Source organism: Loxodonta africana, chromosome 19 (assembly GCF_030014295.1).
Source record: "Loxodonta africana isolate mLoxAfr1 chromosome 19, mLoxAfr1.hap2, whole genome shotgun sequence".
NCBI lineage: Eukaryota > Metazoa > Chordata > Mammalia > Proboscidea > Elephantidae > Loxodonta > Loxodonta africana.
Window position 1 is genome coordinate 23,469,205 of NC_087360.1, and position 26,185 is coordinate 23,495,389.

The window sequence follows — 26,185 nt, forward strand, 5'->3', positions numbered from 1 at the left end:
CCAGATACTGCCTCTGGAGAGTCATCCTGTGTCTGAGTCCTGATTTCCTCCTGATCCTGTGTATGCCAGGATCCCTGAAGCGCTCATCCTCTTTCCTGTACTTTCCCTCATTAGCTCCAATTCATGTCCTGCTCACCTTGCTTCACTCTGGGTATGTCTTCACAGTTTCTCTGTCTCCTACTGGGAATTCCATGATGTTGTATTCCTATGTTCCTCACCCAGGGTCACTGCTGGCTTTGTCTCAAAATGGCCCCGCTGTGTGGACCATCTGGCAAGGCACTTCTGCTCTGTATCTGTCCCTGTTCATTGCTGTCATTCGGTTTCTTTTTCTAATCAGTGTTTGATCTAATTCCATATCGTTTCATTTGATGCTCAGGGTTCCAGGGTTGTCATCTGTATCTGTTATAGTTTGTTTCACGGATCTTTGCTGTAGAGGGATAGCATGGTGCATCTGACTAGGCAGCCATCTTGAATCCCAAGTTATTGGTCATGTTTCCCCTCAGCTTTCCATTCCACATGTTCTGGGATGTGATTATAGTTTATGTTTTAAACTTAAAATACACACACACACACATCCTCACACACTCTCAGCAGCAGCCCAGCAGACCATTAGCCCAGACCATGGTTCCAGCAAGCTCCTCCCCAAGGCCGACCAATCAGTTGCTGTCGAGTCGATTCCAACTCATGGAGACCCCATGCGTGTCAGAATAGAACTATACTTCATAGGGTTTTCAATGGCTAATTTTTGGGGAAGTAGATTGCCAGGCCTTTCTTCTGAGGTGCCCCTAGTTGGACTGGAGCCACTAACCTTCCAGTTAACAGCCAGGGTGCTACAATTTGCACCACTCAGAGACTCCTTCCCAAGGCCAAAATGTCCCTTTTCGGGAAGGCAAGGTGGAAGACCCAATAGCCCCTTCTGCTCTAGAGAGCCCAGAACTTTTGAGGCCTCAAAACTCTGAAGAGGAAAACAATGTCCATCAACTGATGAAGGGATAAATAAAAATGAAATATTATTCAGCCATAAAAGAAAATGAGATTCTGATACATGCAACAAGGTGGATGACCCTCAAAAACATTATGCCAAGTGAAAGAAGCCAGGCACAAAAGGACAAAAATCACACGATTCCATTTATATGAAATGTCCAGAACAGGTAAATCCATAGAGACACAGTAGATTTGTGGTTGCCGGAGGCTGAGGTTGGAAGAGGAGCATGACTGCTAATGAATTCAGGGTTTCTTTTTGGGGTAATGAAAACATTCTGAAATTAGATTTTGGTGATAGTTGTATAACTCTGTGAAGATACTAAAAACCATTCATTGTACATTTGAACTGGGTGAATTTTATGGTATGAGGATTATATCTCAATAAAGCTGTTATATTAAAAAAACTGCCCTTCGGCCAAAGATAACACACGTGAGGAAAGTGCTTCGTATTTCAACCATGTATACAAGACCAAAAGGGCAACACCCACCCAAAAGCAATGATGAGAAGGCAGGAAGGGACAGGGAAAATGGACAGATGGAAACAGGGAATTGGGGTGCGGAAGGGGAGAGTGTTGATACATTGTGGGGATTGCAACCAATGTCACAGAATAATTTGTGTATAAACTGTTGAATGAGAAACTAATTTGCTCTGTAAAGTTTCACCTGAAGCGCAATAATAATGATAATAAAAAACCAAACCACCTGGGGATGAGTTCAGCCAGCCCTGGGCCCCAGCCTGGTGGGAGCCACCTCGCTGCTGACCACAGGTAAGAACAAGCACATTCCTGCATCTCCTTGATCCTCCCGCCAGGCCAGGAATCACCCCACTCTACAGAGGAAGAGGTGCCCCAAGGTCACTGGCCTTCAGCCATGAGGCAGGCTTAAGACCCAGGCCCACAGCTCCAGAGCCTGTGTTCTTTGGATCATTCTGAAGGCAGAAGGCCCCACAGGTGTGGGAGCCAGAAAGAAGCCACCAAGTACCTGCTCCTGGTAAAACAGATGGGCTACCAACCCATGTGAAGGCTGCCCTGAGCAGGGCTGCCAGCTGTGGTTGGGCAGGGTGTTTTCTGCACAGGGGGCACACATGCAGGAGTGCCACTCATGGCCTGAACTTGGTAGATATGCAGTGCACAGTGGTGGTGACAGCCATTGCAAAACAGTGTCTTGTATGAAATGCCTTGAGGAAAGGGTAGATAAATTGCTGCCATTGAGTTGACTCTGATTCATGGCGACCTCACGTACGACAGAATGAAACGCTGCCCAGTCCTGCAACATCCTCACAGTCACTGGCATGATCCAGCCCATCATTGCAGCTACTGTACCAATCCATCTCACCGAGGCTGTCCATGCCCTTGCTGGCCTTCTGCTTCACCAAACATGATGTCCTCCTCCAGCCATCGATCTCCCTCCTGATGGCGTGTCCGAAGTCGATTCATCTTCTTTTGTGATCCGTAAGGCTTTCCTTGGCCGTTCTTATTAGTCTGTCTTAGTCTGGAAGCTCCACTGAAACCTGCTCACTGTGGGTGACTCTTCTGGTATTTGAAATACCAGTGGCATAGCTTCCAGCATCACACAAGCCACCACAGTACAACAAACTGACAGATGGTTGGTGGGAGGAAGGGGTGACATTTTCTAATCTGCCCAAGGGTACTGTGTGGGTAATTCAGTAGCCCTGTTGGTGAGAGTCACGGTCTTCTAGGCTCCTACCTACCCAGCCCTTGCCAGGTGCCTGTCCCAGACTGGGGACTCCACACGGGACTTCTTTCCATCCATGCAGCCATCACCCAGGGCAAGAGGCAGAGGAAAAGGCTCCAGAGGGGCAGGGACCCCCATCACACAACAAAAAGCAAGAGGCCCAGACTACAGGCCAGCATGCTGAGTCTCAAATTTCTGCTGGTGACCGCTCTGCCACCCAGGCAGGCCATCAGATGAGGGCATATAACACGACAGGGCTTTCTGCCTGACAGACCTACCGGGAAGATTCGAAAGCTTGTTCTGTGCATACCCCAGCCCCACCCACTTTGGAGAAAGGCCCCTTTCAAGTGTGGCATGGCCACGTAACCACCTCTGTCATCCCAGGGAGCTGCAGGGCAAGAGCAGGGAGTGGGTCTTCAGCCCTGCTCTTGGTGCTTTGCAGGACAGTGCCTGCCAGCCCAGGCCAGCGACCAGGGGCTGGCCTTACAGTAACACCACCCTGTATCTCCTGCAGAATCAATCATTGATGTGGCGGCCCCTGCCACCACGGGAATCCTGGCTGCTGTGTCCAGCCTGCCTGGGGAACCGTGAGCTGGGACGAGATGAGCTTGCTTCTGGTGGTCTGGTCTATCAGATGGCCCAGGCTGTGGCTTCAGTGGTCTAAGGCCTGGAGGACCCTCAGGCCAGGGGGTGCTGCCCATCTGTAGGGCAGAAGGGAGCCCTGGGCTGCTTTGGAGTCCCTGGGTGGTGAAACAGTGAACACACTCAGCTGCTAAGTGAAAGGCTGGCCGTTTGAGTCCACGCAGAGATGCCTCAGGAGAAAGGCCTGGTGGTTTACTTTTGAAAAATCAGTGATTGAAAACCCTATGGAGCAGGGTTCTGCTCTGACACGTGAGGGCGCCATGGGTTGAGTCGACTTCAGGGCAACAGGTTCTGGGTTGGTGCTGCTGTCTCCCAGAACACCCGCTGTTTGTCCCAGAAGATTCCCCCAGCTGTGGGGCGGTGACCGGAGGCCTGTGGTCTGGTCCTATCGAGTAACCACAGGCAGGTGTCTCACCCTCTCTGGGCCTCCTGCTCTGAGGCAGCCTGGCTCGGAGGCCATGGCATGGACTGTGTGGTCGGTGGCAGCCTAGCTGGCTGTCCCGTGCCGACTGAGCCTCAGCAACCGGTTCTGTAAAGAGGGTCCACACTGGCTTCACAGAGAGGATGCAAGCCCAGGGTCACGTCAGCACCTGGGCAGCACTGTAGACTCGTCATGGCCTCGTCCTTCCCACATCAGTGAAACTTCGCTGCCGGCAGTTGTCCTGGTCTACCCAGGCCCAGGTAATGTGCACCCCCACCTAGGCACTCTATGGCCCTTGTCTCCCCCTCCCATCTGAGCTCCTGCCACCCTCAGCTGTGGTTTCTTATTGGCTGATCTTCACCACCAATCCATCAACCTTCCAGGTGTGTCTTATGCTGTGTCTCCAGTGTTTCACCTGGTGCAAAGCTTGTTACTCTTTATTAAACGCAGTGAGAACTTTTAGCTCAACGTACAACTTCCATATGACCCTGCAATCCCGCTCCTTGCAGAAGTGGTGAAGGCAGGAATGCAAACAGAAACCTGTACACCAATGTTTATTGCAGCACTTTTCACAATAGCCAAAAGGTGGAAACAACTGAAATGTCCATCAACAGATGAAGGATAAACAAAATGTGGTACACACACAGTGGACTACTACTCAGCAATAAAGAGAAATGAAGTCCTGATGCACGCCACATGGATGAACCTAGAAAACATTATGCTGAGCAAAAGAAATTAGTCGCCAAAGGACAAATACTGTATGAGCTCCCTTACGCAAAATAAGCAAATAAATACAAACCAAAGATTAATGGTTACCAGCAGGGAGGAGGGGGAAAGGGGAGTGATTACTTAGGTGGTGATGATGGTGAACAACTCAGAAAATCAGGGTAAGAATGGCTGCACAACCTGAAGACCAGGACCAACATCACTGAATTATGCAGGTAGAAATGGTTAAGATGATTTATGTTTTATTATGTATATACTCACCACAATAGAAAAAAAAAAAAAAACTTTTAGCTCAAGGGTTAAGGGCACAGCCATTGCCCCAATCCATTCTCTGTCCAGCAGATATTGGGGTTGCCTTTGTGCTTTATGGGGGCTGCCACAGGGGAGGGAATGCCAGCCCCCTATGGTGAGGAGAGGGCGAGGAGGTGGGTGAGGAGCGTCCCTAGGTCCTGGGCAGGCAGACCTCAGGGGAGGTGAGTTGGGGAAGGTGGAGGGGCAGGTAGGCTGAGTGAAGCTGACGTCAGCCAGGGGCAGGTGCCCCATGCCCACTCTGGTGCTGCACGGGAACGGGCTCAGACAGGTGGTGGGTGGCCCTAGACACAGGGGGGCACCCAGGGGAGGGTGGGGGCCAGGAGGATCTGTGCTGCAAAAGGAGGCTGTGGTGAGAATCACACTTCTCCTCTGCCATCAGCCTCCCTTGGGGGTGCCCTGGCCATATGGTAGGTGACACTTGGGAGGCCACAGCAGATGGCAGAAGCATCTCGGCACTGCTGGGCAGAGCTGCTGGGGGTGTCTTATCTCAGGCAGGGCCCAAGCTGAGGGCCCACTGGTCTTCTTGAGCCTCTTCTCCCTCTGGGCTCTTCCAGAGCTGTATTCTCCTTCTGAAAGTGCTCCCCCCCCCCATCACCACCCTGGGCCACCACGTGGACATATCCCCTCTGCAGACCCCATGGGCCTGGAATGGCTCCTTTACCTCCCAGCTCCTCCTGGGCCCAGGTGTAAGGGTTGAATAGGGCTGCCTCCAAGTCTCAGCCTGTCCTGAGTGTCCCTCATGCAGCCTCGGCACACTCACAGATGGTGAGGCTGCTGGCCCCCGCCCAGTGGGCTGTGGGGATGGGAGCATGGGAGAATGCAGAGGACCAGGTCAGAGAGAAGGCCCCAAGGAGCACTGAACGAGCGAGCAAGTGCATTTAACTGATCTTCTGTCCACCTATGAAGAAGAAAAATTGAAGTTGTCAGCAATTTCATTCTTCTTGGATCAACAATCAATGCCCGTGCAAGCAATACTCAAGAAATCAAGTCGTATTGCACTGGGCGAATCTGCTGCAAAAGATCTTTTTAAAGTGTTAAAAAGCAAGGGTGTCACTTTGATTACTAAGGTGTGCCTGACTCAACCCATGGTCTTTTTAGTAACTTCATATGCTCGCAAAAGCTAGACAATGACAAAGGAAGACCAAAGAATTGATGGCTTTGAATTATGGTGTTGGTGAAGAATACCAAATATACTAGAAGAATGAACAAGTCAGGCTTAGGAAAAAATGCAACCAGAGTGCTCCTTAGAAGAAAGGATGACGAGACTTGGGCTTACTTACTTTGGGCACGTCATCAGGAGACGAGGACATCGTGGTTGGTGAAGTAGAGGGTCAGAGAGAATGAGATGGATTGACACAGTAGCCAGAGCAATGGAATCAGACATACCAACTGTCATGAAGATGGCAGAGGCCTGGGCAGCGTTCCCCTCCGTCGTACAGAATATTGCCACGACTCTGAGTCGACTCAATGGCACTTAACAAGTGATTTGTGACAAGTAACCTACCACCTCTAGGTTTCAGTTACCCAGACCTCAGGTCTCCCGGCTCAAGAAGCCGCCAATTCCCGGGAGAGTGAGGTCCATCTGGGAGTGGTTGCCGCTCTCCCCGGGCTGAAATGCGAGTGGAGCCCAGGGCCCCCTCTGCATTCCAGCACAAACCCAGGGCACGACTGAAGGAGGCTGAGAGTGAGTCGTGCCCTGAAGCCTTCTTCTGTCCTTGTCACCGCGGGGCCTTCATCCCCTGGGCTTCAGGGTTGGAGAGTAGGGCAGGGGGCATTAGCTTGTCTCCTGGCTCTGCTGGGGATGGAAGGGCTGGGTGTGATTGGGGGGCACTTTCACTAATAATCCCCCTTTCTGGGTTGCAACCCTGGGCTGCTGGTGCTGGGACTGGTGGGGGGGCTGACATCTGGGACCACAGAGACAAGGAGCAGGATTCCCAGTGGGGGCAGACTCCACCCTGGGGTGAGGGCAAAGGAGGGACTGACCAGGGTGTGGAGAAGGTGCTCAGACTGTTCCCTCATGTTACCGCTGAGCTTGCTTTCCTCTTCTGTTCAGCAGGGGAACAGGGTTGCTGTGACCAAAGGAGGCTCCCTAGGGGAGAAGGCAGGGCGAAGTTTCTGGAGCATGTGTGCACTTGCACTGCAGGGATTGGGGGCACACTGCCTGGGGTGGAGGGAGGAGAATGGGGAGGACGGGGTACCTACATTCCCTGCAGTGGCTGGCCTGGAGAGCCCACCCTCTCTCTGCCCAGATCAAATACTGAAGCCCGAGTGGCCATTCCTGTGTCGGCAAGGTGGCAGGAACCAGATGGCACACTGACATGGGGAACAAGGCAAGTTACATCCAGGACCACGGGCACACACACAACGTCTCAGGGCCTGGGCTCAGCTGGCAGGACACTCACCCCCACCCCCATCCTTGGGCCTGTGGCTTGGGGAGCCGTGGGGACGGCCCCTGGCTCTCCTGCTCTGTGATATGACCGCCCCTTAATGCTGTGTCTAGGGGACTAGGCCTGGGACATGGCCTACAGAAGGCCCTGCACTGCCCCTTGGGGAGTCCTGCGTGTGTACCTGCACCCGCATGGGTGGCCACTGCAGCGCTACCGTGAAAGGTAACAGCTGGACCCCACCTAATTTCCCTGTATTGGGGCTGGAGAAACCAATTGTGGTCCTAACTCGCGAAGGAAGCTGTGCAGCCGCTGCAGTACCAGGCAGCTCAGCTGCCAGCCAGGAGGGGCCTGGGGCAGTGCATGAGGGCTGCTGACTGCCGGAGAGCACAGGCAGCACGAGGCCACGGGGGAAAACCACCACCAAAGGTGCCAACATACACGTGGCTGTACATGCAGAACACAGCACAATGGGAGCCCTGCCAACCGTGAGCAGTGCCTGCCGTGCTCACCTTGGGAGCGTGGCTGGGGGTGGGCTTACCTGGCGTAAGCTACACACTTGTACTGCTTGACTTGTTTATGATAGGCTCATAATTCTTTTAAAAGTGTTTGAAATTTATATATATATATATGTATATAAAATAACCAGTTGCCATTGTTGATTCTGACTTACAATGACCTGTGTATGTCAGAGTAGAACTGTGCCCCATAGGGTTTTCTCTGGCTGATTTTTTGGAAGTCAATTGCCAGGCCTTTCTTCCTAGTTGCCTCTGGTTGGACTCGAATCTTCAACCTTTTGGTTAGCAGCCAAGTGTGTTATCTGTTTGTACCAACCAAGGACTCAAAATATATATGTATATATATATACATATATGAATTTTAAAAATAGAGCTAAAAACACAGTGAAAGGGGAATGAACACCAGACATTTGGCCAAGTCGGTAGGCACTGACTGGGCACTACATGGGCCAGTACCACTCAGGGCACCAGGAGACCACGTTGCCCAAATTGCTGCCTACAGAAGCCTCACTGTCTACAAAAGGAGACAGGGACACCTGATGGGCCCCCTGCCCATGGCAGAGGAGGGCACGGTGAGTGGGGCAGGTGGGCAGTTAACAGTACTGAGGGGTGGGGTCACGTGACAGGCCAGGAGCACAGGGTGCTGGCTGTGGGGCAGGCACTCTGGGCATAGCTGGGGGAGTCGTGGGTACTCCCACCTTTCCTAGGTACACAGGAGGAAGTGGTGGAGACAGGGAGCATCCTGGATTAGAAGGGTTCTAGGAGACATGCTCCAGCGCTCCCTTGTTCCCTAGCACTTTTCTGCAAAGGGCTGGGTCCTGCTGGGTGTGACTCAGGACCTCTGGGAGAGAGCAGTGGGGAGGACACAGGTGAGCAGCAGCCCTGGCACCCGGGTCCCAGCACCACACAGGAGTCAGGGTCACAGCTGCAGAGGCTGAGCATGCAGTGTCGCCCTCAGGCCACTGTGCGGGCATGGCCAACATACAGTCAGTGTTTGGGGGGCCCAAGTGCAGGCCCCAGGGAGTGTGAGGCACCAGAGAGTCTCGGGAGCCCTGCTTGTTCGCCTTCTGCTGGGGGCAGTGCTCGCCCATAGCCACCTTGGGAGTCGGTCTTAGACAGGGCTGGGGCTCAGGGATTCCAAGCTCCGAGACACCAATTCCAAGTCTTATCTGACAACAGGACCCTTGAGGCAGGGTGCAGGTGAGGTGGCAGGTGGGTTTTCCCTCAGCACTGACGATGGCATGTCCAGCACCTGCATGCCGTGTGGAGAAAGATCTGGAGGTGACATCAGGGTGGCCTGGGAAAGGCGTCAGGATCAATGGGTGATGTCTATGTGGGCTAGGGATGTGGGGCAGGGGTCAAGGCCTCTCAGGACAGGAGGGACTGTCTGATGACCCTGCCAGTGGATAGCCTTCCAGGTGATCCTGTAGTGCCTCACGGACTGAGCAGTGAGGCCCTGGGGAGCTGGTGGGAGCCCTCCTTGATCCTGACCCGCCACAGAGAGGTGGTGAGCCGGGCTCGGCAGTGGGTCATGGAAGAGCTGGGGCAAGGCCTTCGCCCCTGGTGGCAGACATGTACAGGTTCCACGTTGTCCTCTGTGGTCATGGGCACGCAGCCCGTGTGTGCACGGTAGAGTTATCCAGCGCAGGGCCCCACTAACAGCACCCCAGGCTTGAGGGCCTCTCAGTCTCCTGGGCCTCAGGTGGACTCCCCTCCATTCCTGCAAGCGGGGGGAGAATCATGTGGTGTTGACCAAGTTCCCTGCAGTGGACAGTGGGCAGGGCCCAGTGCCCTCTGGTGGCTCCCGAGCCCCAGGCCCACTGTCCCAGGCCTTCCTGAGCTGGGCATAGGCCAAGAGCCTGGAGGCATCCAGGGCAGAACAGAGAGGGCAAAGACATGGGCAGGGAGGCTGCCGGAGGATGGGGAGAGCCAGGGGAGGTGTGGGGGTGGCAGTGGGGGTTGGGAGTCTGCAGTGAGGCAGGAGTGACAGAAGGAAGGACAGTGGGGTGGCGAGGTAGGAAATGGGTACCTGGTAGGGGGCTGTGGGGGGCACTTGGCTGGTACGCACGGATGAGGCTTGCGTCGCCAACCTGGGGCTGGGCACTGCTCCTCCTCTCCAGCTCCCACAGGACTGACTGCTCGAACGCTAGGGCAGCAACGCGGCTGAACAATGCCTTCACGTTCTCCCCTGTGGGCAGAGGCACGGTGACTCCCCTGTGCCCTCACCCGCAGAGGACCCTGGGTGTGTGCCGGCAGGAGCAGGGCACTCTGACAGCAATAGTACTCACACCAGGGCACAGCCCTGCCCAGCAGCACCCCTGCAATGGGGGGCTGCCTGGGGAGCAGGAGGGGCAAGCCCACATTCCAGCCACCCACCTGGCTCCAGCATCCCTGGCCCTGACCCCTGACCCAGCAGTTTGCTCAGATCTCTGAGCCTTGGGCCCCAGCAACCGCTACTGAGTACCTACTATGGGCCAGGGATGGGGACATGTGGAGATCAAGACAGTTGCGTGCCGGCTAGCATGGTCCTTTCCAGCACCTGTCCCATGGGTAGCTGCAAGGACTAATGTGCGGCTGGCCACCGTACAGAGCCTCTATGCACCCTCCTCTGGGTAGAGGCAGTTGCCCTCGGGGCGTGGGCTGCATCCAGCCCCCTCACCGTCCTTGCACAGCTCACAACCTGCACAGCTGTGCACGGCAGTCCTCTGGGGCCCACAGTGAGCTCAGAGAATGCGGATGCTGCTCTGGTAAGGAGTCAGGCGTCTCAGCTGTGTCAGGAGGGGCAGAGGAGCCAGCATGGACCACAGATGGCAATCTCACTCCAGTGCTCCTGTCACTGCCTAGCTCCTGGCCAGATGTCCGCTGTACTCCTCCCCCAGGCAAGCCCTACTGTACAACAAGCATGGCAAGTTTGCTTCATTTCACCCCTAACAGCCTGGGGTCTTAAAGGTCTGCTTTTACTTCTCTGCATTTTCTAATTTGCCATCAGTGGATACATATGGATTATGTCATTTAAAACGTTTCTTCATTAAAAGTACAATGAGATGGACAGCATCATGTTTCTCAGAGGAGATGGGGGCTTGGAGACGCTGTCGTTCTGCCTGGCAGGGTTAGCAGTGGCCAGGCCCAGTGTGGTCAGAGCAGATTGCGTGCGGAGTGGGAGGATCGTGGCCAAGAGTGGTGTCTCAGCATCAGATGGGGCCTGGGGAGGGGCCAGGAGCACCATTATGGTGCCATACTGGGTGTGACACATGGTATTGCAGGCCAGGAGCAGATGGTTACAGGTGAGGGACCCCATTCCTCCACTTCCTCCCTGTGACCTTGGAAGGGACTTCCTTGGGACAGGTCAGGACCTGCCTCTAGGTGGTGGTGATGGCTGTGCTCAAGAGTCTGCTGGCACAGGGTAGGATTCCCAACCCCCTCTGTGAAGCAGCCTACTAGTCTCTTCTAGGGACAAGGAGACTGCTCTCGGGCAAGGATGGTCCTGCATGGCACCTAACAGTCTGTTGTGATGCCAGCGCTGAGCTGGAGCTGCTGAGCATGTGACAAGAAAATCCCATGGCCTGCCAGGGACCCTGCATCCATGATGGTACACCAGCCCAGCCCTGACTTACCTGTCTTGGCTGACACTGCCCAGTACTCGGCCTGTATCTCGTTGGCCAGGCGCACGGCCTCCATTTCAGCCTGAGCACATGCGGCCCCTGACTGGGAGAAACAAAGGGTCAGAAACGGTCTCTGTGACCCAGTGCTCCAGTCCCTCCTGCAGGGAGACCCCGGAGTAGGCAGCCCTGATTCCTGCCATGCTGTCTTCCCTCCCCGTGCTGGCTCCTGGCCCCGCCAAGGGCAGCCCTAGTACTGGACGAGATCCAAGGTCCTTGGCAAACCCAGTGCCAGCTGGCCCTCCCATATGGAAGAACACCCCTTTTCTGGGCCTACCAGGGCCCCCACCGCCCTTGAGTCGTGCAGGAAGCTGAAGGAAGCACTTCCGGAGGCCAGCCTGGGCCCAGCACTACCCTGCTCACCAGAAGGTCCTTCTTGGTCCCCACCAGGAAGATGGCACTGGAGCCTGGCTCGTTCTCCCGCAGTGCATCCTCCAGCCACTGCCTGGACCAAAGAGGGGAGACAGCTGAGAGATGCCGCCCACCCAGGGAGCCGGAGGCAGACCAGGGGTAGGGGTACAGACTTGGGTCCTCCCCAGGGCTTGGGGCAGGGAGCCAAAAGGGATTGGAGGGGGGACTGTGCTGTGCTGCTGAGCAGATGTTGGTCCTGCAGCTTCAGGGCCTGAGCTGGACTGGGTGGGCAAGGGCACTGGTCAGGGAGGGGAGACTGTCGTCCTGCCCTTGTGCCCTGGGTGAGAACTGGGCTTCTCATCTATCAACTGGAACCATCACCCGGCCTCCCTTACAGGGTTTGGGAGACCCTGGGATGAATGCCCAAACGATGGTGAGAGATGCTGGGTGTTGTAATGGTGAATGTGCTCAGTGCCAACCAAAGGTTAGCTGTTCAAATCTACCCAGAGGCACTTTGGAGGAAAGGCCTGATGGCCTACTTCCGAAAAACCAGCCATCAAAAACCCTACAGAGCACAATTCTACCCTGACACTCGGGTAGCCATGAGTCAGAGTTGATTCAATGCAACTGGTTTTACACGGGCTTTGATCCCATTAGCTGGGCAATCCCAGGCAGACAGAGGATGGCTTCCCGGAACTGGTCACGGTGCCAGCTGTCTTGACCAGATCTCTGCCCAAGGCAGCAAGTACCAGATCACGTCCCTGCAGACTGACCCAGTGTGTGCTGGTGATGCCAGACCCCTTGTTCAAAACAATGAGAGTTTCAAGACAGCGACCACAGAGCATCACACAGAGAGCAGGCTTCTGGGTGCAGCTGCGTGACCACACTAGCCGCATGCTGGGAGCTGCCCCGCCTTCTGATATAGAGGGTGTGAATCTCGAGACAATAAGGCAAATGGATAACAAATGTCTGCGGACAGTGGAGTTCAAATATAGCACCAGTCCTCACACTGTCACTGCGAAGGCCGGCTGACACTGGATGCCTGGGCATGGGGGTGCCCGTGGGGGCCGCTGAGCTGGACTTGCCTGGTATGCTCCAGGGTCTGTACATCAGAGAGGTCGAAGGCCGTGATGATCACTGGTTGTGGGGAAACCGAGAGCTTGTTAGTGACAAGGGAGGCTCCTGTAGGCCTGCCCCCCACCCCCCCGCACTGCCGGGCCACCGTCCCTGACCTGCACCAGCACCTAGGCACATGGAATTCAGGGAGGCAGGATGAGTGGGTGGGAAGTGCAGGGCTTTGGTGGCAGAGGCACACTTCCGGCTGAGGGGACTTGGGCCTCACGGTCCCCCTGTGAAGCGGTGATTGCAGTATGCTAACTCCCAGGCTGGTGGAAGGACTAACTGAAGGCAGGTACTTAGAACTCTGTGCTCAGGCTGGAGGCAGCCCATTGCCCTCAGTGGCAGCTGCAGTTGTTATGGAAACAGTTCTGGGCAGGCAGGTGGGCAAGAACGAGAGATGCTCCCCAGCTCCTCTGTCACTGGCCCACCCAATCCCACAGTGCTGAGGGTGCTGGGCCCCTTGAAGGGTCCTGGGGGAGCCCCATGCATACCATATTCCCAGCAAAGGTCTGCTCTCTGGTGCCTCCTGGGGATGCGAGCTAGGCGGGACAGGGCTTCTCAGCACCTGGACTGGGGGCCGCCAGGGGCCTAAGGGAGGAGGATGGCCACGAAGGAGGCCGTGGCAGTGGAAAACTGCTGCATTTGCAAACGTGTGCCAGGCCTGCACACACGTTCTCCCTCAGGGGAATCCCCTCGAGGAGAGGTGAGGAGGGGCAAAGGGGCAAAAGGCACAGGACACACGGTAGACAGCGGACGCAACAGAGCTGGTATGCCAGCCCACAGCTAACGTGCTTGCTTGTGGCTGGTTCCCTGTATTTGTCTTTATCTCATTAAGAAGGCTATGATTTCCACACTGCTGCTGGGTGACACCGCAGTATGGATTACAGCTCATTATAAAGAAAAAAAAAAAAAATCCTCACAACTAGACCAATAAGTAACAGCATGATAAACAGAGAAAAGGTTGAAGTTGTCGAAGATTTCATTTCACTTGGATCATAATCTATGGTCATGGAAATAGCCATCAAGAAATCAAATGACGTATTACATTGGGCAAATCTGCTGCAAAAGACCACTTTGAGGCGTTAAAAAGCACAGATGTCACCATGAGGTCTACTGTGCACCTGACCCATGCCATGATATTTTCAGTCGCCTCATACGCCTGTAAAAGCTGGACAATGAATAAAGAAAATTGAAAAAGACTGACGCCTTTGAATTATCATGTTGAGGGAGAATATTGAATATACCACAGATTGCCAGAAGAAGGAGCAAATCCGTCTTGGAAAAAGTGTAGCCAGAATGCTCCTTAGAAGCAAGGATGGCAAGACTTCATCTCCTGTACTTTGGACATGTTATCAGGAGGGACCAGTCCCAAGAGAAGGACATCATGCTTGGTAAAGTAAAGGGTCAGTGAAAAAGAGGAAGACTCTCAATGAAATGGACTAACATAGTGGCTGCAACAATGGGCTTAAACATAGCAACGACTGAGAGGATGGCGCAGGACCGGGCGGTGTCTCCTTCTGTTGTACTTAGGGTTGCTACGAGTCAGAATCGACTCGGCCGCACCGAAAAATAACAACAGCTGGGTGACATACCGTACCTCATAATTTGAGACAGGTTTCTCTCACATCTCCCACTGAAATCCATCACTGACTTCTTCTTAGAAGGTGGGGCTGAGGGGCTGCTGCCCTCAGCAGTGGAGGTAGAGGCACTGAGCCCTGCCAGCTAACACCTGGGGCTATACGTCCTCCCCAGCCCACCTCTCACCTCCTCTCTGGCCTGTGTGGCAGGGTCCCAGCATGCTGCCTGCCAAGACAGGACAAGCCTCCCCCATCTCCTCCTGGAGCTGACTTGGTTCTACCTGGCTGGGGCCTCAGGAAAGGCACTGCCCATCCGTCTCTCTAAGTTGAAGACTTAAAGCAAGCCCCCTCTGGGCCCTCAGGCTGTGGCTGCTGGAGGGCACCTCCTCCCAAGGACTGGCCGGGTGCTTGCCGCCCTGTGGCTCTCAGAGGACAGACACTGGTGCTACACAGAGAACCCGGCAGCAGCTCCTGCCCATGCAGCTGGAGGCCCGCCACACCCACCACTCACCCTGGGCGCCCCGGTAGTAGGCAGATGCGATACACTTGAACTTCTCCTGCCCCGCCGTGTCCCAGCTGTGCAATGGAGAGAAGAAAGAGATGCAGAGAGGGGCAGGTAGACACATTGCAGTGGTCTGGGCCACTGGGGCATGGAGGCCACGTGGGCAGACCCTGAAAGGGTCTGTGCCGAAAATCTATCTATGACAAAGTTGAAATGTTTCTTAGAAAATTAATTTTTCTCAGTTACGTTCTGCATGTTATCCTATATATGGGTGGTGGGTAGAGGCACAGTGTTAAAGCTGAAATTGATAGTAGTCACAAGAATAAAATAGGGATGACTGGGCTAATTTTGAGGAAGGAAAGGCTTTACGTTTTCCAGGTCTATTCTGCTAGGGAATAAAACAACCCCTCACTCTTCTTCTTTTCTGTCCTACTCAGCTAGGATTGTCGGTGGCTCTTCCATTTCTTGTAGGAAGACGGGAGGCATTCCAGGAGTATTCAACTAGACTGTGAGTTCCTTGAAGTCAAGAACCCTGCTTCATTCTTCTTTAGATCCCCAGTGTCTGCCAGCACAGTGCTCTTTCCGCTCTTCCTGCTCTTCGCCCTTGCCCCTTCTCTTCCTGCCTCTTAAAGAAAAACATTCAGCCACCACCTCCCATGTGCATTGAGACTACTTCAAGTATTTTTTCTTTCAAGAAGGGGCTAAAGTCAGCAATAGCGCTATGATTAAGTAGCACTTTCTCAACTCAGTGCCAGGAGTTGGTGGATGGGGAATTATGGGAATAGGTCATGGTCCCTGCCTTCAAGAAGCTCATAATTTGTCAAGAAAGATGGGCAAAAACACTGCCAGACAGAGCACAGTGTACCAAGCACTGTGCTGGAAGTGTAAATGGAGTGCCAGCTTTGTGGGTTTTAGGATGTGTCTGCTGTCAGCCAGTCCCCCAACCCCATAGGTGCCCCATGGGGGATCCCCTGCTGGATCCACCACCCAGATGAATGTGAGAGCACTCAGAGAGGATGCTCTATGACATTGCTCATCCTGAAGATAAGGAAGCCCCCTATGGAGGAGCCTGTGAACTGGCTAGGACCCCAGGTTGGGCCTCCCATGTGGTCTGCTAATTGTTTACATGTGATTGGGCACCCTTCACCGTCAACACTGCAGCTGGAAGGGACACTTATCTCTGGGGGAGGTGATGTCTAACAGGGCCAGCTCTGACCAGTCAGCTGTAGCTCTTTGGTCAGCTCTCGCTCTCCAATATCCATGTTGAGAAGGGCTCAGAGGCTGCGCCTGGACCTATGGACAGGACACAGCAATCCATTAGTAATGTGTCTCGTGGGAACAGGTGGAAGGGGCGCACACACTGAGATCTTCTTTCCCAGTTTAGAACAGGGCAGGCACCCAGCATGTAGGAGCCAAGTCTGAAAAATCCAGTCCTTCCAAAACTAACAGATCAAAATGTCAGCAAATGAACTGATGAGCAGACAAGCCATGTGTTCTGTGTCCCCAGAAATATGTGTTGTATACCCTAACCCCTACAAGTGTGAATGGAGCCCTGGTGTGCAGTGGTTAAAAACTCCGCTGCTAACCAAAAGGTCAGTAGTTCGAATCCTTCAGCCCCTCCCTGGAAACCCTATAGGGCAGTTCTACTCTGTCCTATTAGGTTGCTATGAGTCAGAATGGACTCCACAGCAGTGGTTTGGTTTTTGGTTTTGGTATAGGTGTGAATGCAATCCCATTTGGGAACAGGGTTTTTTGTTATGTTAATGAAGTCATTTCAGCATAGGGTGTGTTTGAAGCCAATCACTTTTGAGATATAAAAGGAGCAGATTAGGCACAGAAGCAAGCTTTAATGGGAGAAAGATAGATGCCCTGTGGAGATCTCCAAGGACCACCAAGAAGAGAAACTGAGACAAGGATTTTCCCCCAGAGTGGACAGAGACAGCCTTCCCCTAAAGCCAGCACCCTGAATTTGGACTTCTAGCCTTCCAAACTGTGAGAAAATAAATTTCTGTTCACTGGTTGTATTTCTGTTACAGCAACACTAGGAGTCTCAGACTAAGCACTGAGTAGGACATCAACTCTCTGAGCACTGAGTAGGACATCAACTGTCTGAAATCTGTCCAGCGACCCATCCTGACACTGGGCTCTGGGGCTCCGTTCTTTCATGCACTCATTCCTTTCTAAAGTTGACCTGGGCAGTGGTAGGAGTGGTCTTGGGGGGCTGACAGTGAGAGGCTGAGCCAGGCCAGTGCCCACCATTTTGTCGTGGACCCTTTAATTAGATGTGGCCCTGTGTCTTCCCCTGAGCTGGAGCCCCCTCCCCTCATCTGCTCCCCTGGCTCCAAACCCCTGGGCCCCCAGCCTTGCTTCCCCACAGCCTCTTCTGCTCTGCTCTGGCCCTGGACTCTCCCTCAGGCAGGATCTGACACTGCCATCTGGCTCAGAGCTGCACTGCCAGCTTTAGGGGTCCTCAGAGCTGGAAATGTTATCACGACAGAGTTGGGAGCCATGGAAGCAGGTATGACACCAGGGAGGGCTCCTGGTGAGGGCAGCACGTGACGGGGGCGGGGTCAGAACAGAGGCCTGGTGAGGGCAGCATGAAGAGGGGGAGGGGCTCCCATGGAGGAGTGTGTCAGGGCCTTGAGCAGGAGAAGAAGTCCCCCAGATGCCAGATGAGGTGGAAAAGGGGGACGCTGGGGAGGGAGGGGCTGTTCCGAGGGAAACAGAGAGGAGGGGCTGAAGCCCTTGGCCACCGAAAGGCAAAGCAGTAGGGTCTGTCTGGGAAGAAGACAGACAGACAGACTGAGGGAAACAGAGGCAGGGGGTGGGAGTGAGAGTAGTGGTAAAGAGGCTGGGGTGGGAGCCTGAGGAAGGAGGTGTGGACGCCTGAGGAAGGGGGTGTGGACAGGGGCAAGGCCGCCTCCACTGCACCCCCCCACTCACCCCATGCACCCTCTCCCTTTTCTCCACCTCTTAAAGGAGGTAGGGGGAACAGTGGCTCATGACGAGGGCCTGGAGCCAGAGCCTGGGAGATGGGGTACCCATCTAGCGAAGGGGGCTTACTTATGAGGCTTTAAGGATCCTCCCCAGAGCTAATGATACAACAGACCACTGCTGAAGATGAGGAAGCATCCGGGGACTCAAGGCATCAGGGAGCCCTGGTTTCATGCCTCCAGGCTCTGCTCACTGAGAGCCACTCTCCGTGCCTTACCCAGTGGTCTCTGAAAGCCCACCCATGAGCCAGGTATGAGACACAACTAAAACTCACATCTGGAGGCTGTAGGGAACCCCAGCAATCTCGAAGCGCTCAATCTCAAAGTCCACGCCAATGGTGGCCTTGTAGTCACGGTCAAAGATGTTCTTACAGAACCTGTGGGAGGAGTAAGATGTTGGAGGTGGCTTCACAGGAATGCATACAAAAGCTTCGCGAAGGAAACAGACAGGGAGGCCCCTAACCATCCACCAACAGGGAGGGAACAGCCAAGGAGAAGAGAGAACGACTTGGGGAGAGAGGCCGCAGCAGCCGGGAAAGCAGATGCCACAGCTTAGAAACAGTGAGGGAAAGACTAGGCCTGTTTGTGAGAGGGTGGGGGTGCACCTGTGCACCCTGAGGCCAGGAGATGATGCCTGGCCCTAGGTGCCATGCTGGGCCCGCCACTCATAGCCTCCAGGCAACCTTGTGGCTCCAACTGGGAGTGCAACCTCACAGCAGAGCAGTCAGCTGGTGCCAGGCGGGTGGCGCAGGGCAAGGGACCCTGGTGACATACCTGTGGATAAGGCTGGTCTTTCCAACATAGAGGTCCCCGACGACCACCACCTTGGAGAGTCTGAGCCTGTAAGAAACATTGTGGTGCTCAGCAGGGTCGGGAGAGGTATTCAGACCCTCACAGGCTCATCTCTTCTTGAGCTCCCCCTGTGCCAGGCAGGACAACCCCATTCCAGCCAAGAGAGGAGGGCAGAGGGCTTGCTGCCCCGGGGCTGTGCTCCTAACCCCAGGCAGGCCGAAGTTCCTGTCCTGAGAATCAGACCTGGGGACAAAAGAGGTTGGGCTGAGGGCCCTGGTAACTGAGAGCCACAAGTGTGTGCAAGCCAGGGGAACTGGGCTGGAGCCTTGCCAAGGTGCCTGTGCCAAGAAAACATAGCCTATGTGCAGGGAGCCACAGGTACGAGGGCCAGCAGGCAGCTAGTGTCAGTGAGACAGCCTTGCACCCCACAAGCTTTCCGGGACAGAGCCTGTATCGGTTCTGTGCCTGAGAGTGTGCAAGGGCCACCCTGACTCTACTTCCCAGATAGAGGGGCTGTGTCCACCCTGACCTCACTTCCCAGACAAAGGGGCTGCGTCTGTCCTTGCCTCACTTTCTAGATAGTGGGGCTGTGTCCACCCTGACTCCACTTCCAGATAAAGGGGCTGCATCTACCCTGCGCCTACTTCTCAGACAAAGGGGCTGCATCCACCCTGAAGCCACTTCCCAGATGAAGGGGTGAGTCTCCTTGTGCCAGGCTGCCCTCTTGTTCTTGACAGGGTGGTCCTGCACTCACTTCCCAGATGAAAGAACAGAGGTACTTCTGAGGGCTTGTAGCAGAGATGCTCTGTGCCTTGGTTTCCCTCTCTCCTGGTGCTGCTGGGAGGGGACAGTATGTGCCCAGCACCTGGCCCAGAACCAGCACCCCAAACTTGGGTACCACTCCCCTCACCTCTGACCCCAGCCGCACTGGCCGCTCTGCCCCAAGCCTGCCTCTCCGTGTGGCTGGCCGAACCCCGAGTGGTGCACACGGTGTCTCTGCTGGCCTCCCCACGTGTGTGATACTGATGAGCTCCTCGGGACAGGGGAAACAACAGGCCCTGTACCTGTCTGTCACAAGGTGTAGCTGTGCCATGGACAAGGCGGGCACAGCCTTTGTAAGACACTTGGGGTACAGGAGCATATAGGAGGGATACCTGCCCAGGTTGTGGAAGTGGGGGCCCAGAGAAGGTTCCAGATGCCACTACAACAGCTATGCTGAGACCTGAAGAGGGAGGGTGACAAGGGGAGTAGAAAAGGACATGTGCTGAGGCCTGGGGTGGACATGGCAAGTGTTCCATGTGGCAGAGCTGTGTCCATAAAGCAGAGCACACTCGATCCGGGTCAGGCCTGTACTGGGCCTATGGTCTCGTCTGTGTTGGGGAGCTCTTTATTTATCTATTTTTTAAAATTTTTATTGTGCTTTAAGTGAAAGTTTACAAATCAAGTCAATCTCTCATACAAACATTTATATACACCTTGCTATATACTCCTAATTGCTCTCCCCCTAATGAGACAGCACACTCCTTCCCTCTACTCTCTCTTTTTGTGTCCATTCAGCCAGCTTCTGACCCCCTCTGCCCTGTCGTCTCCCCTTCAGACAGAAGATGCCAACATAGTCTATTTGTGTCTACTTGATCCAAGAAACTCATTCTTCACCAGTATCATTTTCTATTTCATTGTCCAGTCCAATCCCTGTCTGAAAGTTGGCTTTGGGAATGGTTCCTGTCTTGGGCTAACAGGTCTGGGGACCATGACCACCGGGGTGCTTCTAGTCTCAGTCAGACCATTAAGTCTGGGCTTTGTGTTGGGGAGCTCTCTGTCCACTCTGTCATGTGTGCGTTCATGCAGCTCCCTCTGCCTACAGGCTGCCCCGCACCCACCCCGGGCCCAATGCTTACCCGACAGTACCCGTGTCCCCGCGCTCACAGGCTGCGCTGACCTGCCCATGGAAGTGTTCCTTGTGCTGCAGGCAGGCGTCAGGAGTGTACCACTGGAAGACACAGACAGAGAAACGACACATCAACCATGAGGCACGCTGTGAAGGGGGCACCTGATTCCCCAGCATGCCTGCCCTCCCCTCCGCTCCTGAGCCTTTGCTGGCCACTTGCGGCCTGTGACTTTGGCCCTGTTAAGGCATCCCCAATGCCCCTGCCACGTCCAGCCCCCATCCTGTGAGTGGCCTTGAGACGTCAAGGTTTCGGGACTCTGGAAGAGGAGTGGCGTGGTTGGGCTGGATCAAAGGGCCCAGGCAGGGATGCAAGGGTTGGTCCACCTGGGTGGCTGTCCCCTCACTGTGTGCATATGACGGCCTTGGGCTCCTCAAGGCACAGAGGCTGGATGACAGGCAGGGCTGCAAGGCTCCTTTAGCCTCCCATATCTTCTCTGCATCTCTGAGCAATCTTTGTTTAAAAGTGTGCATATGCGCGTACGTGCTGCAGTCCCTGGGTGTGCCAACAGTGAATGGTGAGGTGCTAACCAAAAAGTTGACAGTTCAAGTCCACTCGGAGGTGCCTCAGAAGAAAGTCCTGCTGATCTATTTCTGAAAAAACAGCCACTGAAAACCCTACGGAGCATAGTCCTACTCCGACGCACAGGGGCTCGCTATGAGCCAGTCACCTGGACGGCTCCGAGGCACAGGGGCTCGCTATGAGCCAGTCACCTGGACGGCTCCGACGCACAGGGGCTCGCTATGAGCCAGTCACCTGGACGGCTCCGAGGCACAGGGGCTCGCTATGAGCCAGTCACCTGGACGGCTCCGACCCACGGGGGCTCGCTATGAGCCAGTCACCTGGACGGCTCCGACGCACAGGGGCTCGCTATGAGCCAGTCACCTGGACGGCTCCGACGCACAGGGGCTCGCTATGAGCCAGTCACCCGGACGGCTCCGAGGCACAGGGGCTCGCTATGAGCCAGTCACCCGGACGGCTCCGACGCACAGGGGCTCGCTATGAGCCAGTCACCTGGACGGCTCCGAGGCACAGGGGCTCGCTATGAGCCAGTCACCTGGACGGCTCCGAGGCACAGGGGCTCGCTATGAGCCAGTCACCTGGACAGCACTGGATTGTATGTCTGTGCCTGGGAGATGTCCTGGGGGACACTGCTCCGTCTTGCACATTTTGTGGAAGGCAGAGCTGAGCAGGGGTTTCAGAGTCCAGGCTCAGGGGCAGGTCTGCATTCCACCCTCACCCACCGTGTGCCTCTGGGCAGTTTCCCAACCTCTCTCTTAACTTTAATTTCCCTTCTAGAAACCCTCCGAGACATGGGGGCACAAATGGGATAATGCCGACGGAGCCGTCGGCACAGGGCCAGCTGCATACACATTAAGTGCTCAGTAAGTGATCACGGCTGTGAAGACACATTGATATGCATTGAAAGCACATTTGCTTATAATTAGAAAAAACATGATGCTGCAAAAACTAAAGACAACCATCATTTTTTGCTGTCAACTTGGCAAAGGCTAAGGAAGGAACGTGGTGAGGATGTGGACAGAAGGGCTCCACTGTGTCTAAGGCCACCCACCTGTCCCTAGGGGTACTGCTTGGACCCATGGCTCCCCTCCCTCTGGACTCCGCCCCCAATGCTAGTGTTTCTTCCTGGGTCTCAGGCAGAGGGATGGGCTCTACTCTGGCCTGTCTGCCCTCTCAGCGCCAGATGTGGTCGAGGCAGCAGGGGCAGTGGAAGGATGGTGGAAGGACAAGTCACACAGCCCCTCTGAGCCTCAATTTCCTCATCTGGAAGGTGGGCTCGCTCATACCTGTTAATGTGGCTATTGAAGGATTATGGGTAACGGGAGCAATTGGCTGAACCCAGTGGCCCACCTTCATGTGGATCAGTGTTAGCTACCTCAGTCTGCAGTGTTTTCCTGTCGGCTGCCATGACAGCTTCAAGTGGCGGCTGGCCCTGACAGCACTGGGTCATTAGTGCAATCAATTCACTTTGGACAGACTGGAAAAGTGTGGTGAGGTAGGCTGAGTGGGACATATAAGCCAATTTCAGAGACAGGGAAACTGAGTCACACAGCATACAGAGAAGGACTTGCTGGCATGGGCCTCTGCAGCCCCAGCCTGCCCTGACCTCAAGAATTTCTCAAATCTGAAGTGGTGTGCACTGGGGCCCACAGATTGGCCTGTGACCTCTGTCTCAGCTCGGCCCCACCCAGCTGTGTGTGAGTGACACCCCTGCTACTGAGCCTCCTGCTCTGTGAACAGGGTCCTCAGCCCCGCGAGATCTGGACTGCTTTATGCCAGTGATGCTTCCCTCCTTTTGGCTCCTAACACCCTAGTCTCTGCCACCCTTAATTACTATTGTCAAGCTCCTTAAAAGGAAGAAATTGCCCGGACCCTAGTGGGGTCCCTGGGTGATGCAAATGGTTAAGTGCTCCAATAGTAAACTAAAGGGTGGTGACTAAAACCCATCCAGCTGATGCCACAGAAGAAAGGCCTGGCGATCTGTTTCTATAAAGATTCCAAAACCAAAACTCGTTGCCATCGCATCAATTCCGACTCATAGTGAGCCTACAGGAACAGAGTAGAACTGCCCCATAGGATTTCCAAGGAGTGGCTGGCAGATTCGAACTGCCGACTTTTTGGTTTGTAGCCAAAGCTCTTAACCCACTGCACTACCAGGGCTCCTCTGTAAAGATTCCAGCCAAGAAAACTCTATGGAGCACAGTTCTACTCAGTAACACGTATGGTCGCCATGAGTCAGAACTGACTCGACAACAATGGGTTACAGAGCCTCTGGTGAGGTGGAAAACCCTGGTCTGCAGGTCTGAAGCACAAAAGGCTTTCTCTGTGGGCTCTGAGATGTGTGCAGAACTTCCAGGGAGATGGCAGAAAAGGGATAAAAGGAATGACCACAGACCTGATATCACCAGAGCCTGCAGCCACCTCCTTCCTCCTTCCCAGCTTGGGCCTTCTAATTCAAAAGGTACGATACAGTGTCTGAAGGTACACAAAGTTCCTGGGTGGTGTACATGGTTAAGTGCTTGGCTGTTAACCAAAAGGTTGGAGGTTGAAGTCCACCCAGGAGGCACCTTGGAAGAAAGGCCTGGTGATCTATTTCTGAAAAATCAGTCCGTGAAAACCCCATAGAGCACAGTTCTACTCTGACACACACAGGGTCACCATGAGTCAGATACAACTTGACAGCAACTGGTTATATGTCCACCCAGAGAAGTTTTATGCACATATAGACAAACCCACATTTCTTTTCTCTCCCTCCTTTTTTGTACACCTACGGGTGTGCCACACACCCTCTACTACTCATGGCTCCATCCTTGCGTCTTTACTTAGCAGTTTACATTGGCCCCTTGCCACACATCAGCACCATGAGGCACCCCTTCTTGGCACACCTGCACTCCACTGTTCGAGCAGCCTCCTTGGAGGACATTTGTGTTGTGTCTGACCTGCTCTTACACTCTGCGGTGCACATTTCTCATATGTGCCAGGATGTCTGGAGGATACATTCCTAGACTGGGAATGGCACGGCCTGGGGACAGGACATCTGCAGTGCTGGTGAGGACTGCCCCACCAGCCCCTACGGACTTGTTCTGACTTGCATCCCCCCACAGCAGTCAGTACTGGATTTTAACACAGCCAGAAGACAGCTGTGAGTTTTCAGCAGGAACGGAGGCAAAATGGTAAAGGCCGGGATTTGGGGTGAGGAACCTGGAGTGCTACTTTGATTGTTGTTTGCTACCATCAGGTTGATTCTGACTCATGGTGACCCCATGTGTTACAGAGTAGAACTGCCCCGTGGGGTTTTCTTGGCTATAATCCTTATGGAAGCAGATTGCCAGGTCTTTCTTCCGTGGAGTCGCTGGGTGAGTTTGAACGGTCAATCTTTAGGTTAGCAGTTGAGTACAAACCGTTTGCACCACCCAGGGTCCTTGCTGCTTTAATAAAAGTAATAATAACAAAAACAACAGTGACAACTTACTGTAAGGGTGCCTCTGTGAAGCAAACACACAACGTGAGTGGAATTATCTTCATGTAACAGAGGCTCCAACAGGCTGAATCACTTGCCCATAGCAATCAAGCTCGGTGGTGGAGTCAGGATTCACACTCAGGACTGTCTGATGTCAAACTGCCTCCCAGCAACGCCCTTAACATGCTGGCCAACCATGCACCAGTCAACACCATCTCCCAGCTTCTCAAGGAGAAGTCTGGTACGTCCCTAGGGTCTGTCCATGAGGGGCCAATACCAATGGCAGTTGTCATGGAGTCAACCCTGATTCATGATGACTCTATGTGTGTCAGGGAATGGTGCTCTACAGGGTTTTCAATGATTGGCAGATCACCAGGCCTTTTTTCTGAGGTGCTTCAGGGTAAACTCAACCTCCAACCTTTTGGTTAAGCTGAGTATGTTAACCATCTGCACCACCTAAGGACTCCCACTGAGAGACAGACCTCCCTGATCCATCTGCTTTATCTGCCAGTGGTGGTACTGGTCAGGGAAATTTGGGTGCAGATGAGGTGTCAGGAAAATAATGCCGACATAAAGGGCTGCCCTGGTGACTCTCGGAGGCAGTGGGGGTGCAGTGGTAGAATTCCTGCCTTCCATGCCGGAGACCCGGGTTCGATTTCAGGCCAATGCACCTCATGGGAAGCTACTACCCATCTGTCAGTGGAGGGTTGCGTGTAGCTATGATGCTGAACAGGCTTCATTGGAGCTTCCAGACTAAGATGGACTAGGAAGAAGACATGAAGAACTACTTCTGAAAATCAGCCAGTGAAAACCCTATGGATCACAATGGCCTGATTCCCAACAGATCCTGGGGATGGCACAGGACCCAGCAGCATTTAGTCCCGTTGTGCACGGGGTCACCAAGCATTGGGGGCCCACTGGACCATAGCCAAGCACAATGATTCTCTACCTTAGGGAAGCTGACGATGATGCGGTCCCGGCTCACAGGCGGTCCCAAAGGCCTCAGGGAGGACCTCATCCTTCCGAAGTCCTGTGGACCAGGAGAAAGAGTTAGGCAGGTGTCCAAACGTTTGGGAACCCACAGCCATGATTCACACCTAACTTTTCACTTTTCAACCAGATCCACAACTCCTTCTCCACCAGGAGCGCCAGGCAAGGCCATCTGACACAGGAAGGCAGGCCACCCCTCTCATTTGCAGGCCTGCCCAGTCGGGGACCTGCATCCTTCTGACAAGCGTCCAACCAGAGGGGCCCTCTCTGAGCTAACCTTGCGGGTAAGGCTGGCACAAAAGGCGGACCGCACGTCCGGCCCGCGTAGTGGAGGCAGAGCCCTGCGCCGAGTCCCTAAAGTCTTAAGTCCTGGCCCTCCCGGGAGCCTTTCCCCGGACGTCCGTAGCCCCGCCCACACCGAGCCCCTGCGCCCATGGAAGCCTTCTTGCTCTGCGCCCCCGCCGCTCCAGGGTGGCCTTGACCCAGGCCCAGGGTGTGGTCCTCCCCCGCTGCCCTCTGGGACCAGGCTCGATGGTTTGGGGTGGACGCCAGTACTGGGGCCGCGGGCTGCGTCCAGGTTCTGGGAAGGGCG

The 26,185-nt window shown here is 54.4% G+C and overlaps 1 protein-coding gene across 2 annotated transcripts; it reads right to left on the bottom strand.

Annotated features, from left to right (window-relative positions):
* Positions 1-7,814: 7,814 nt before the first annotated feature.
* RAB36 (RAB36, member RAS oncogene family) lies at positions 7,815-25,744 on the bottom strand. Of its 2 annotated transcripts, XM_064272415.1 has the most exons (10): positions 25,553-25,744; positions 20,574-20,665; positions 18,658-18,723; positions 18,159-18,260; positions 14,900-14,964; positions 12,774-12,829; positions 11,705-11,782; positions 11,297-11,387; positions 9,751-9,870; positions 7,815-9,402 (listed from the first exon to the last, which is right to left on the bottom strand). In XM_064272415.1, the coding sequence occupies exons 1-10, from the start codon at positions 25,619-25,621 to the stop codon at positions 9,338-9,340; spliced, it is 804 nt and encodes a 267-aa protein (XP_064128485.1). In that variant the 5' UTR covers positions 25,622-25,744; the 3' UTR covers positions 7,815-9,337. The 2 variants fall into 2 exon arrangements, with proteins under 2 accessions (XP_064128485.1, XP_064128484.1); XM_064272414.1 differs by lacking the exon at positions 25,553-25,744 and having other exon boundaries at positions 20,574-20,747.
* Between the last annotated feature and the right edge of the window lie 441 nt (positions 25,745-26,185).